Source organism: Ranitomeya imitator, chromosome 10 (genome assembly GCF_032444005.1).
Source record: "Ranitomeya imitator isolate aRanImi1 chromosome 10, aRanImi1.pri, whole genome shotgun sequence".
In the NCBI taxonomy this organism is placed as follows: Eukaryota; Metazoa; Chordata; class Amphibia; order Anura; family Dendrobatidae; genus Ranitomeya; species Ranitomeya imitator.
The window spans coordinates 28196032-28210888 of record NC_091291.1 but is presented as its reverse complement, the minus strand read 5'-3'; the positions used below and the strand labels follow the sequence as shown (position 1 = coordinate 28210888).

The following is a 14857-nucleotide window of genomic DNA, read 5'->3' as shown; positions in this document are numbered from 1 at the left end:
AAACTACGCTGCATTAGGCCTACAAATTGGGTATGGGGTGTAGAGAGATGGTGTGTTACACTCCAAGGTGTTCCCCAGGTTTCCTCTCCATTGCTTCGATCTTCCGGCTCTCGTTTAGTAGTTGTTGGAAACTACGCTGCATTAGGCCTACAAATTGGGTATGGGGTGTAGAGAGATGGTGTGTTCCACTCCAAGGTGTTCCCCAGGTTGCCTTTCCTGAGCTTCGATCTTCCAGCTCTCGTTTAGTAGTTGTTGGAAACTACGCTGCATTAGGCCTACAAATTGGGTATGGGGTGTAGAGAGATGGTGTGTTCCACTGTAGAGAGATGGTGTGTTCCACTCCAAGGTGTTCCCCAGGTTTCCTCGCCAATGCTTCGATCATCATGCTCTCGTTTAGTAGTTGTTGGAAACTACGCTGCATTAGGCCTACAAATTGGGTATGGGGTGTAGAGAGATGGTGTGTTCCACTCCAAGGTGTTCCCCAGGTTTCCTCTCCATTGCTTCGATCTTCATGCTCTCGTTTAGTAGTTGTTGGAAACTACGCTGCATTAGGCCTACAAATTGGGTATGGGGTGTAGAGAGATGGTGTGTTACACTCCAAGGTGTTCCCCAGGTTTCCTCTCCATTGCTTCGATCTTCCGGCTCTCGTTTAGTAGTTGTTGGAAACTACGCTGCATTAGGCCTACAAATTGGGTATGGGGTGTAGAGAGATGGTGTGTTACACTCCAAGGTGTTCCCCAGGTTTCCTCTCCATTGCTTCGATCTTCCGGCTCTCGTTTAGTAGTTGTTGGAAACTACGCTGCATTAGGCCTACAAATTGGGTATGGGGTGTAGAGAGATGGTGTGTTCCACTGTAGAGAGATGGTGTGTTCCACTCCAAGGTGTTCCCCAGGTTTCCTCGCCAATGCTTCGATCATCATGCTCTCGTTTAGTAGTTGTTGGAAACTACGCTGCATTAGGCCTACAAATTGGGTATGGGGTGTAGAGAGATGGTGTGTTCCACTCCAAGGTGTTCCCCAGGTTTCCTCTCCATTGCTTCGATCTTCATGCTCTCGTTTAGTAGTTGTTGGAAACTACGCTGCATTAGGCCTACAAATTGGGTATGGGGTGTAGAGAGATGGTGTGTTACACTCCAAGGTGTTCCCCAGGTTTCCTCTCCATTGCTTCGATCTTCCGGCTCTCGTTTAGTAGTTGTTGGAAACTACGCTGCATTAGGCCTACAAATTGGGTATGGGGTGTAGAGAGATGGTGTGTTCCACTGTAGAGAGATGGTGTGTTCCACTCCAAGGTGTTCCCCAGGTTTCCTCGCCAATGCTTCGATCATCATGCTCTCGTTTAGTAGTTGTTGGAAACTACGCTGCATTAGGCCTACAAATTGGGTATGGGGTGTAGAGAGATGGTGTGTTCCACTCCAAGGTGTTCCCCAGGTTTCCTTGCCAATGCTTCGATCATCATGCTCTCGTTTAGTAGTTGTTGGAAACTACGCTGCATTAGACCTACAAATTGGGTATGGGGTGTAGAGAGATGGTGTGTTCCACTCCAAGGTGTTCTCCAGGTTGCCTTTCCTGAACTTCTATCTTCAGGCTCTCATTAAATTGTGGTTAAACGGAACAACTGCATTTGGCGTACTAGTTGGTTTGGGGCCTACTATCGGTGTCTGCCGCTCCTTGCTGTTCTCCTGGTTTCCTGTCCTGAAATTCCGTTTTCAGGCGCTCGTTAAGTAGTTGTTAATGTTAGACTGCATTTGGCCTACTAGTTGGGTTGGGGCCTACTATCGGTGTCTGCCACTCCTTGCTGTTCTCCTCCACTGAACAAAGCTGTGCCGCCTGTTTACTACTGTTGCCAATTTTGAACTGCATTTCGACTACTTACTGATTTGGGCCTACTCTCTGTGTCAGCCTCTCATTCCAGTTGTCCTCCACTGCAATGCCCCCTGATTAGTCCTGTGTTACCAATTTTGAACTGCATTTAGCCTACTTTATTCTTTGGGCCTATATCTGTGTTTCCTCCTCATCCTGCCCATTGCCCAGCCAGTGATAGATGAGTCTGCTGGTACATTGACCCATAACGCAACATTTCCCGTGCACGCTACACTGCAAGATTGTGACCCTGCTGAAAGTCAGGTTGCCCTTCCCGCATACCATACCACCTTACACGGGGACAAACAGGAAGGTGCAGATGAAAGTGCAGGTTCCTTCATCAGGTGGGGGGAGGAATACTAGTTGGCGACGTCACTGGCACAGGGCCTCTCATGGTACGCAAAAGTGTTGCTGCCGGTGGGAGGCGCCCCCGCCGTGCAAACACACCGCTGTACTTTGAGGGGCCCTGTGCCAGTGCCAATGCCAACGAGTGGGCCCCCCCTGCTTGCTCAGGTTCACAGCACTTGCAAAGTTGAAATACTTACCTCTCCCTGCTCCACTGCCGTGACGTGGTCCAGATTTCCTGGGCCCACTAATTACTTGAACCAGCCCTACCCACCACAACTTTAGCCAAATGACCCCCAATTTCAAATGCCTTCCAATTATTATAAGGTAAATTACGCTTGACAAGCTTCATTAAGAAGAATGGATGGTTTTGACATTAAAATGGGCACTCTAGGTGTTTTCCTGGCCCCCACTCACTGCCGACTATGCTGCCCCATTGACTTGCATTGTGTTTCGTGTTTCGGTCGATCCCGACTTTACGTCATAATCGGCCGATTTCACTCGACCCGACTTTTGAGATAGTCGGGTTTCGCGAAACCCGGCTCGACTCTAAAAAGGTCAAGGTCGCTCAACTTTACTCCTGATCATTGACAGTTTGAGATGACTGCATGTCTGAGCCACTGGCCAGAAATATGCACTCTTAGCTACTACTAGCAAAAGTCGCTTTGCCTCTGAAGGATCAGGGTCACTAAACTTGGCTGGAAACCATTGATGCAGCCATGCTTGCAAGCTGGGTAGCGAAGAGCTTGCAAGTGGACACTCTTTACCTAGGAAAGATTTTTCAGTGGCTGGTAACTTTGGCAATTAACTGTACGCAATAGAACTAAGAATCCCTCCATTCTTGGGAAAATTGCAACGTTGGTTGTTTGAAATTTTGCCCAAGTAATAAGATGAGACAACCCCTAAGATTTAGCATACGGTATATATCCAGATAAATGTTTATCGTGTTATCAATCCAACTGAGAACCTGAGTGATTTGGTTCCCAGAATCCCGATGTAACATTAGATTCCCTAATAGTGCACTTAGTACTTAGTATTCTCCAGTTCACTGAAGCAGTGGAGTAATGCACTAAAACAGGTATTTTCTCCCCAGGAGACTGGAGACAGTAAAGAATCGGCAATCGAACTATAACTCATAGATAAATCGTGTAACGGTGCAAAATCTGCAGGTAGTAAAATCTTCATGTGCAGCTGTAAAGGTGCCAATTGTGGCGAGGAGAAAATATTTGTTTTTGATTTATTCTTTCATTATTTTGCTTCATGTAGCATTTTTAAGAGTGGATTCCATAGAGATTCCTAACTATCAAACAGGGCCAATCATTGTACGGTTGAACCAAACAAGGTAGGAAAAAACATTTGTCAGGCTGCGAGATTTCTGCAGCTTGCAAACGTCAGTCTGAGGCTTACAGTTACCGCATGTTATGCTGCATTCACACATCCATGTGTCGCAGTCCAGTTTTGGGTCTCCCGACCTGCATGTATACGGCTGTGGAGTTCGTGTATCGCAGTCCATACTTGGTGTTACACACCTGTCCTGGGCCCGGGCTCTGCTCCCCTCACCCTTGTCTGCTAAATTTTGTTTTGCTGCTCCCATGTTATCATCTGCCTGGGCCTATGTAAGGCCTACTAAGAAACACACTTGTGTCTTTGTATTAAGACTTCTAAGTTCTCCAGATCTTTGTGCCATCAGCCTCCAGGTAGCCTACCTGTCTGCTGAGTCCATGACCTCTGCTTCCTGTCTGTGGTCTCCATGACCTTTACTGCCTGTCTGCTGTCTCCAGACTTCCGCTACCTGCCTGTAGCCTCCAGGACATCTGCTACCTGTCCGCGGTCTACAAACTTCTGCTCTCTGCCTGCAGCCTCCAGGACCTCTACTGCCTGCCTGCAGCCTTGAACCTCTGCTACCTGTTTATGGTCTCCAGACTTCTGCTACCTGCCTGTAGACTCCAGGACCTCTGCTACCTGCCTGCAGCCTTGAACCTCTGCTACCTGTTTACGGTCTCCAGACTTCTGCTACCTGCCTGTAGCCTCCAGAACCTCTGCTGCCTGGCTGCAGCTTCCAAAACCTCTGCTACCTGTTTATGGTCTCCAGACTTCTGCTACCTGCCTGTAGACTCCAGGACCTCTGCTACCTGCCTGCAGCCTTGAACCTCTGCTACCTGTTTATGGTCTCCAGACTTCTGCTACCTGCCTGTAGTCTCCAGAACCTCTGCTACCTGTCTACAGTCTCAAGACCTCTGCTACCTGTCTGCTGTCTACCATCTTCTGCTATCTGCCTGCAGCCTCCAGAACCTCTGCTTCCTGTCTATGGTCTCCAGACTTGCTTGCAGCCTACAAAACCTCTTATACCTATCTGCGGTTTCCAGGATGTCTGCTACCTGTCTGCGGTCTGTTACCTGTCTGCGGTCTCCAGGACCTCTGCTTATTATCTGTCATATCAGGACATCTACTACCGGTCTACAGTCTCCAGGACCTCTGCTACCTGTCTGCAGTGTTCAGAACCTCTGCTTATTATCTGCCATATCAGGACATCTACTACCGGTCTACAGTCTTCAGGACCTCTGCTACCTGTATGCAGTGTTCAGAACCTCTGCTATCTGTTCCCGGTCTCCTGTCTGTCCACACTCTCAATTACATCTGCTACCTGTTCCTTACATGCTTTAACTGCCTGCTGCACTGACACCCGTGGACCGTGTGCACACTAGGACATTTTGACTTTGAGGCTCCACCTCACCAGTTGGGCCTAACCCTCAGACTTTGACACGGACATGTGAATATGGCCTTCCCCTTTTCTAAAATTAAGATGCAAACCAATCAGTGATTCAATCTCTCAATTAGACCGGAGATCACAGGAAGAGCTTTTAGAAGCTGCACAGGTTTAGGTGCTGAGAAATAATACTTTAGGTAATTGCTTTTAGCTATCACTTGTAAATTCTCCGGAGACGTGGAAACAGTCATCCTGCGTCTTCGGATGATAGTATTTTTTGTCCCAGATGGACACTCTTGAACATCCCCTGGGTTATGCTTCCAATGCATTGTTACCCGTGCCGCCTGTTCTTTGTGCAGTCTGTTCTTAATTGGTTATCACTCACAGAAAACACTTCCTCTGGTCCTTTTATTGATTGCTTAACCTTAAGTGGTGGAGTGCTACATTGATATGGAAGCTACATCCTCACCAAGCAATCACTCAATGTGAAACAATTAGATGAGATTTTCCATTCTGTAGGAATTGTGTCCTATGTGGAATGTCACCAGACCACCAGGTACACCAAGTGTACATATATCCCTTTAAATTAGAGGTCAACAGTATGCTTAAAGGACTAAAGACTGGTGTAAAGACAGATGAATGTAATTTTATTATTTTAACTTCTTCCCGCCATTAAAAAGAAGACAGCAAAGTAGTAGCTGGCTAGCCGGCATTTTGCTGGATTCATAAAAATTGAATCCAAAATTTTTGGGATTCACATTTGATGGTTACACATCAGAGTTTAAGGACTGAACTTAATAGTTGCAGATAACATTTCAGGGACAGATCTTGGTGGTTGCAGATCAGAGTTCAGGGACAGAACTTAGCAGTTGCAGATCAGAGTTCAGGGACAAAACTTGATGGTTGCAAATCAGAGTTCAGAGAATGAACTTGGCGATTGCACATCATAGTTGAAGGACAGAACTTTGCAGTTATGTATAACAGTTGAAGAACATAACTTGGTGGTTACACATCAGAGTTAGGAGACTGAACTTGGCGATTACACATCAAAGTTGAGGGACAGAACTTTGCGGTTACACATCCTAGTTGAAGGACAGGACTTATCAGTTACATGTAAGAGTTAAGGGACAGAATTTGTTTGGTGATTACAAATCATAGATAATAGACAGAACTTGGTGGTTACATATCATAGTTGATGGACAGAACTTGGTGGTTACACATCAAAATTAAGGGACAGAACTTGGTGGTTACACGTCAAAGTTGAGGGACAGAACTTGATGGTTACACATCAAAGTTAAGGGATAGAACTTGGTGGTTACACATCAAAGTTAAGGGACAGAACTTGGTGGTTACACATCAAAGTTGAGGGACAAAACTTGACAGTTACACATCAGATTTGAGGGGCAGTACTTGGCAGTTACCAGCAACCAAAGGATCAAAACTGGTCTAACTAGAATGGACTTTTGTGGCTCAATGCTCCAGCCTAAACTCATGATACAATGAACCATTGTGTGATAGAAATTCTGGGGGGACCTCTAGCCGTTAGAAGGATATTCCAAGATCAATCAACAGGTTGTCATCATGACTGATGATAAAACTGAAGTTTTATTAAAAAGTTATTTAGGTGGTGTACTACTACTAATAGTACCACAGCTAACAAGCATAAAGTATATTGAAAGGAGAAAAACACAACGCGTTTCGGCTAATATTGCCTTCGTCAGGGGTTCAATGAACCATTGGTAAATAGTAAACACGCAATACTTGCAATAAAGTGGAGTTAATCATTATGTTTTCAATCAGATATGTTTCTTTTTGTGCTTTTTGCTCGGTGAATACTGAGAAGGTCATGAGCTCCTGGTTTTCATATTCCATTTGCATAGAGACAATAATTTCCTGCCAGGAGACTCAGCACTTTGTCTGAAGAATGACTTTTAAATGAAAAGTAATGATAGATTTCTATGAGTTTCATAAATGTTAATATTGACTCAGGATGAGAAAGAATTTACATTTTCATTTTACTTTTGTAGAGCGAATTGTTTTATTTATATAGCAATTTTGCTTTCAGAGGAGGAACTCCATCTTAAAGAAAGATGCAAGACGGTAATAAAGAGTGTGGGTTGTCTTCAGTGTCAGAATGGAGGGCTACCGATACAAATAGATGAGGATATGTGGCGGTATGGTGGGGTTTAATTGATATAACCTCCACTGCTTCTAAACATGGGGTGTCATTGACCCCATATGAATAGAGAAGTATGACCACAACTCCATATACTATCTATGGAAGTGGTGATCACAGATGCACTTTCAGTTATGGGGCTCAGGTGAATCCAGAACTTTGGCACTTTTATGGTTCTTCCCCCATAGTGAAACACTACGTATATATAACACATGGTATTTGGCTATTTCATTGTACTTTGTGGTCAGATTTATGTGTTTTGTTAGCAATCAGTAGTAGGAGGTCAATAAACCTTTCACTTGATTATTTATTGCGAATGGGCTACATGGTTGGCTTTGTCAAAATAAGCCATCGTGACCTTGACCAGCATAACTGTGATTGAGTCCATTGTTCATATTCCTACTAACTCCCGTTAACCTTTTCTTCCAGATGTCTCTGTCAGTCTCTTATCGGTCATTGTCACCTTCTGTGGAATAGTTCTCCTTGGAGTCTTGCTCTTTGTCTCTTGGAAGTTATGTTGGATTCCATGGAGAGACAAAGGTTCAACTCAGAAGAAGGATCATGGACACCATGGCCACCTCCACCATTCTCACTATGGGGACTTATTGGTGGAACGTGTGGAGCTTGGGCAGGAGATGCCGGAACGTTCTTATTTAGACATGGACTCTTACCCAGAAGCCAACATTAAAATAAGTCAGACATCTCCTGACATACCAGTTGACAGCCAAGGTGTTTCCAAGGAATCTCAGATGCCTTATGCACAGTCACACCAGCAAGTGGCTAATATTGCTCCTACGACAAGGTAAGAATCCTATATTTCACCAGTTGCTTTGCTCCTCAGATATTTCACGTAGTTTGTAGGTTGTTTTAACACAGTATGTACCTACATACCCATACTCAAACTTTATGAATGGCCATTGTTTGGAGGCACAGTGTTACACTATTGGCACATTGGCTCTATTTTGTCTGCTATTTCGTGTCTGTAGGGTAGAACATTGTCATAACATGGAATGCATTGGAGCATGTCACAATTTTTGGAATCTGCAACACAAACTTCTGAGTGCTGTCATATCAAGTCAGTCCCTATTCCTCTTGATCCATCATACACTTGCACACTCAGATCAGCTAAGTATGCATGTATTCTCTTTTGGAAGGCAGGGCTATGTAGCTACCAGAGATCTCAGGCTAGTTTCACGCTGCGGATTGCAGCGTACTTCCTCCTTGAAACCCCGCCTATGCTCCACCTACTTCTCCAGGCGTCCTGGGTACGCAGGAACATGCGTTGTATTTTGCGTTTCCGTGCGGTCGCCACACACCTCAAATCGCCGCATGGCAATACAGGATGGAGAAGTAGGCGGGGTTTCAGGGAGGAAAAAGGGAGGAAGTACGCTGCCATCAGCAGCCCTCCCGTACGCAAATGTGAAACTAGCCTCAGATGGAAGCTTATCTCCCTCAAAAACTTAAGGATTAAGCATGTTAAAATTCAGCATGACAACCCATTATCTTCCTCCTCCAAAATGTTGACTTCAAGTACTGTTGAAACACAGCAAAAAGCAAGAGATAAGCAGTAGAGATGGGCGAGTCCGAACAGTAATGTTTGGCGTCCATACTGAACACCTACTATTCAGGCACAGACACCGAACACGGACTTCACCAGGAAGTCCTTGTTACTGTTCGGGTTTGGCCGCCAGAACACCGGGTGTTTGTCATGCTGTCATGTCCATGACAGCGCGGCAAACACCATTCTGATCGGCGGAGAAACCATCCCCTCCTGTCAGAGGGCTGCGGTTCCCACGCTGTCAAAAGACAGTGTGAACGCTTAGTTGTGATTGGAGGTATAAAGTTTACCTCCGGTCACTGGTATCAGCTGATGGGACTACTGCTCCCATCATCCGACACCTGCTGCCACTAATAGTAGTGAGATCAGGAGCGGGAGATGGGAGTATTCATCAGCCGCTCCTGCGCTGTAGATACAAAATAAAGAAAAAACGGTGTGGGTGCCCCTGTATTTTTGATAACCAGCCTGGCAAAACTCACAGCTGGGGGCTGCAACCCTCAGCTATCAGCTTCAGCAAGGCTGGTTATCAAGAATAAAGGGGTCCCCACACTGTTTTTTAAATTATTTAAATATCTACGACCCTGCAAAGCCTGCACCTAAGGAAAGAGACATAGCAAATCAGAAAAAAATATATATATACCACATTTGTAATTGAAGGTATTTGCTAGTGTTATTATTACTACACCTACTACATATTGGGATAGGATCGTGGAGATGAGAATACCCCTATAAACGCCTTATACACATTAGACAAAAATCAGCCTCACTTGCCAATCCTGATGGGTTCAGCTGACATTTTGATGCTGAGGAGTTGTTTGTTCGGGCATGTCCGATTTTGCTTTGTTACATACCTGTCTTGGGTATCCCAGGCTCAACTTCCTTCTCCTAGTTCCGCTGCCCTCTGTTGTGCTCCACGTCAGGTTTTTGATCTTACTTAAGGCCCATTAGGACACTCAGCTGTATCTTAGAATTGTAATTCAAGACTCTAGTTAGGTGTACTCCACCTCCTGTACGCACCGCATGTAACCTGCTGCTTTCCCTGCTGACTTGGCTTTTTCCTACCCGCTGCTCCCAAGATTCTTACTTGTGCCGTATCTTTGCTCAACACGTGCCATTTTGCCAGCTGCACCAACACCAACATACATCAATGTACTCACCTAGACCTAGGGCTTAGTGGTTCCACTTGACTACAGCAAAGATGTCTGTTGGCAACATTCTCGTTGAGAGCACAGTAGCGTTCGGCTGGATGAATGCTCCTGTGTATGGGAGACACAGTCGAGACGGCTTACAGCCATCTAATGTGCATCGTTCAGCCAACAGCTATCTATTGTGTATGTAGCCCTTTAGTCTTGCTTAAGACCTTAACAGCAGATGAGCAAATCAATTTGCTCTGCAGTTGACATTTCCAACAAAACCGACAAGAGCCTTGACCGGCACAGCTTCCAACCAACCAGGTGGATCGCCATTGGTTCCACTGGTCTTTGATAGCGAGATAATCAAGCAATTTCTATGCTTTCGTTGGCTGTAATTATATATTCTAATGTTTCTATTTATGTGCTAACCTTCTTCTACCCCTTCCTATAATATCCGGTAATACTTACGCTTCATCTCTCAGTAGAATTCATCTCCACACATGAGCTTATTTTCTTAGTAAGTTTTTGGCCGGTCTCTCGCTTTGGCACGGTTTTGAGTTTACCGCACACATATAAAATTAAGTATACAGCATTTTTATTACTAGACCTCTGGGAGACTTTTGAAAGTCTCTCTTAATTTGAAGAGTTTCATTGACTTCTCTTGCATAAAGCGATAGATGTAATTCCACGACTGGATAATTATCTGTCCACTGGCTGCTCCTTATTAATTCTCATTAGCCTTATACATCTTCCGAAAATAGTGTTAACTTTTGTTGCACAGTGTGTTTTCATAAAATATTCACTCCTCCAAAGGAAGACTACATATTATATAATTATACACATAAGCATACTGATCCGGATACACTGGCAATGTGATTATTACCGGGATATAGCTCGCCAATAGTCCTTCACTATTCAGCCGGTGCATTTTATCCTTGTGATGACTAGCATGGTTTTTTTTTCTTACAATTTTATGCTTTGATCATGTTAAGGAAGTCATTGTCTGGACCATTTTTTATTTTTAGAATGAAACATCTCAAATACTTGAAACATGGTATGAAAATTAATTTAATTAAAAGTATCATAGCTTTGGGCCCAAAGATCCCTGGTCATATGGATCGGTATCAAGCATGTGTGACCACTACTATAGACAAGTGAATGGACCACTGGTTGCACATGCTCACTAAAGTGCCATTCACAAATAGTACTATCGGCACCATTGTTTTGGGGGTCGGTGGAGGTTTCCCCAGTTCCACCTGCAGGAATCATACATTTGTTACCTATCTCTCCAGCCCCAGAGCATGATAAACATAGGATGGAAAAAAAATTATTAAATGAACCTTGCCACTTACCTGTCCTGCTTCCGTAGCCCACCGTTTAATGCTCTTCACCTCCACTTGGTTCTTCCTATGCTATAATCACCATGCTTCACAATTACCTGTCCAACTTCTACAGCCAACCGTCTGATGCTCCTCATCTCCACTTGGGTCTTCCTGTGCTATAATCACCGTGTGCCACAATTACCTGTCCAACTTCCACAGTCCACCATCTGATGCTCCTCATCTCCACTTGGGTCTTCCTATGCTATAATCACCGTGTGCCACAATTACCTGTCCAACTTCCACAGTCCACCATCTGATGCTCCTCATCTTCACTTGGGTCTTCCTATGCTATAATCACCGTGTGCCACAATTACCTGTCCAACTTCCACAGCCCACCATCTGATGCTCCTCATCTTCACTTGGGTCTTCCTATGCTATAATCACAGTGTGCCACAATTACCTGTCCAACTTCCACAGTCCACCATCTGATGCTCCTCATCTCCACTTGGGTCTTCCTATGCTATAATCACCGTGTGCCACAATTACCTGTCCAACTTCCACAGCCCACCATCTGATGCTCCTCATCTTCACTTGGGTCTTCCTATGCTATAATCACAGTGTGCCACAATTACCTGTCCAACTTCCACAGTCCACCATCTGATGCTCCTCATCTCCACTTGGGTCTTCCTATGCTATAATCACCGTGTGCCACAATTACCTGTCCAACTTCCACAGCCCACCATCTGATGCTCCTCACCTCCTTTTGGGTTGTCCTACCAATAATCACTGTGTGCCACACTTACTTGTCCTGCTTCCACAGCCCACCGCCTGTTGCACCTCACCTCTTCTCAGTCTGTGCAATAATCACCATGTGCCACTCTACTACTGCCGAATAGGACACACATTTCACGACGACATGACTTCATGATGTGCGTTGCCTTAAGGTCTAGTCACTGCCACAGGTGATGCGTGTTGTGATGTTATGACCCACATGACACGTATTGCCCCAGGTGATGACTAGGCCTTGAGTTACACTCATCATAATGTCATGGTGTTGGGAGTCTCAGGACCCTGCCCTTCACAGATGTGCTTGCAATTAAAAGGGCATATACAGTGTATATATATAGTATCAAAGGTAGAATAGAACATATCTTTGCTTGTTGAATCTTGGCTCAGATTTCCAATAAAAGTTGAAATAAGAACATTAATAAATGATTTTAAACTATAAATACTATGTAAATGAAATCCAGTGGTTTTATTAAACAGATTTGTGGCAAACCTCTTTTAAACCTCACAGGAGAGATGATAAATGTATGATTACTGGGGTATGACTGCTGAAGCCCCCACAGATCCTGTGCGCAGTGGTCCCAAGTAGTCCCGAAATGTATTGTGTAAATGGAGTGGTGTGAGGAGCACTTCTGTAGACAGTCAATGAAGAAGTGGTCAGATATGCTTCTATCAGCTTTATACACGTAGGGTTACTCTCAAGACCGATGGGGGTTCCATCAGTTAGATCCACCAAGACCATAGATTTATCATCATGATTTATGTTGTTGTGGAACAATCTGTGCCCCCGTGTGTCGTTCTCCTGACCAGAACCTATGTTCATCTTGGTGGAGTAAATGACAAGTGGAGATCTTGAGATTTGAGTTGATCCTGATCCAGTGCCACATTGATAGTCATTAGCCGCTGGATAATTGCACTGGGAATCTACTACCGGTAACATCCACAGAGCCTCTACTGATTTGCAGGCAACATCATTGTGTTGCAGCTAAACGGACCCATCACATCATGGTGGCCTACTAACTAGCAGAAGTCCCACGAGGATTTTTGCAGGGCTTTGGTCTGGCGAACATTGAATACCGACCTGGCCGTTGGACCTGGGTCCGGAAAATCGATTTGCTCAAATCTCCTTGAAACCTATGAAGAATTGCTTTAGAAAATATTTAGGAAAATTCCGTGTAATCTAAAAAGATTTTATTGGCAGAAAATGTAATACCCCTTTAATTAGCTGGGCCAGGATTTAGACATCATAAGAAGCGGGGCACCGGAGATGTAATTTGCATTGAATCTAAACAATTGGATTGAAATGTGCCCCTAGAGTACTTGAAGGGTTTATATATGCAAATCTCTGATATCATACACAATTAGTTTTGTGTCAGTCAAGTGAACACATACAAATAGGAATCCACGCGGGGTTCACTGTGCTACAGAAAAAAGCCTTACGTACAGATACAGATCCCTATGTTTCATGAGCTTAGGAATGACATTGGAAGATGAAGGTTGTTTCTGAGACACATCACCGTAGACATACAGGACTGTGCAAAAGTTTTAGGCAGGTTGGGAAAAAAATGCTACATAGTAAAGTTGTATCTACCAATAGAAGTAATAATTGTTTATTTTTTATATTTTTTATCAATCAAATCAGTATTTGGTGTAATCGCGCTTTGCCTTCATCAAATCTTCTATATAAACCGCAAGGTCTTCCCAAGAATACCTTGTATCTATCACGACATGGTACACTGCAGTCAATAAGGAGCGATTTTCGTAACCTGGATGTATAAAAGCCGAGGCAGGGAGTGCAGCAGCCATTTCAGGGTGATTTAGAAAAGTGAGAGGACTCTCAGCTCGGCCATATTGATAGGAAGAGAAAGTCCTAAAGCATTTGATAAAAACTACAAGTAAATTATGTTGAACAACAGCAGCAATGAAGAAAATGAGTATATTACTTTACAAATAATACAGAAATTGATTGATCGGAGGAGAAAGAGATAGGTGAGTTTCCAGCAGCAGTGCCAGATTTTGTGTGATTGATCAATGATATTGAGGAGCTGGCATCTTTCCTGTTGCTTTTAAATTACAACTGCACATTTTTTTCTTTATTATTAATGGACAAAAAAGCATAAGCAAGACAGCACAATATTTTTATGGCAAAAAAAAGTCTGAAATCAAAATAAGATGATGTGCTTGCTTGTCACAAGTTGCCTTCTTTTACAGACAAATGTTTTATATTTTGAATCTAAAGTAGCTGCTGCCATTTTTCTGCACTCTAGATTTTATGTTTTTGTGCATAGTTGAGTCACTTGGCCTTGTTTCCATGATGAAGATCTGGCTTTATTTACTCCAATTCTTCCACAAAGACCACTTCCGGCCTGACTAATCATATTAGATGGGTGCAGCTGGCCCCTCTGGTTGCTTTTAGTTCTGAGCTGATGGCACTGCTGGACATCTTCCAGTTTGGAATCTAATTTAGCATGTGTTTTTCAGATGCCACAGTAGGATAGCTTGACTGACCACTGTTTTCAAAGTCTTCAACATTCCCCATTTCTTGGTGCTTCTTTTAATGAGCGTGAACAGCACATCCAGTCAACTGTGAAATCTTTGGAGGAGACCTTGCTGATGCAGTATAACTACCTTGTGTCTTGTCACTGAGCTCAGCGATGCCACTGTGTATGGCCTGTGACATGAAACTTTCTTCACATCCTCACCTTTGCTACAGGTTTATGTGTTCCTGTTACAGTTAATATGTTTTAACATACATATAAAAATTATAATCATTATTAACTGTATGGTGTAACTGTATACTCATACACCTGAATATACTCTTCCAAAATGTTCTACTTTGCATTTTGTTAATTGATTAAAATAATCTATTAACAATTCTATTTTTTAAAGCATTCATGTTTTGCAGCATTCTTTATACACACCTGACTATAACATTTAACAGTACTATAGTTTGGTAGTGTGCTCCCTTTTC

At 43.8% G+C, this 14857-nt stretch overlaps 1 protein-coding gene across 6 annotated transcripts in view; it reads left to right on the top strand.

The window, feature by feature from the left end:
* The window catches only part of SYT3 (synaptotagmin 3), a 221737-nt gene that overhangs the window by 148903 nt on the left and 57977 nt on the right, over window positions 1-14857 (top strand). For all 6 annotated transcript variants that reach the window (XM_069742650.1, XM_069742652.1, XM_069742651.1 and 3 more), the window contains one exon: window positions 7517-7889. In XM_069742650.1, the coding sequence (XP_069598751.1) occupies window positions 7517-7889 (373 nt within the window). The remainder of the gene's footprint in view (window positions 1-7516; window positions 7890-14857) is intronic.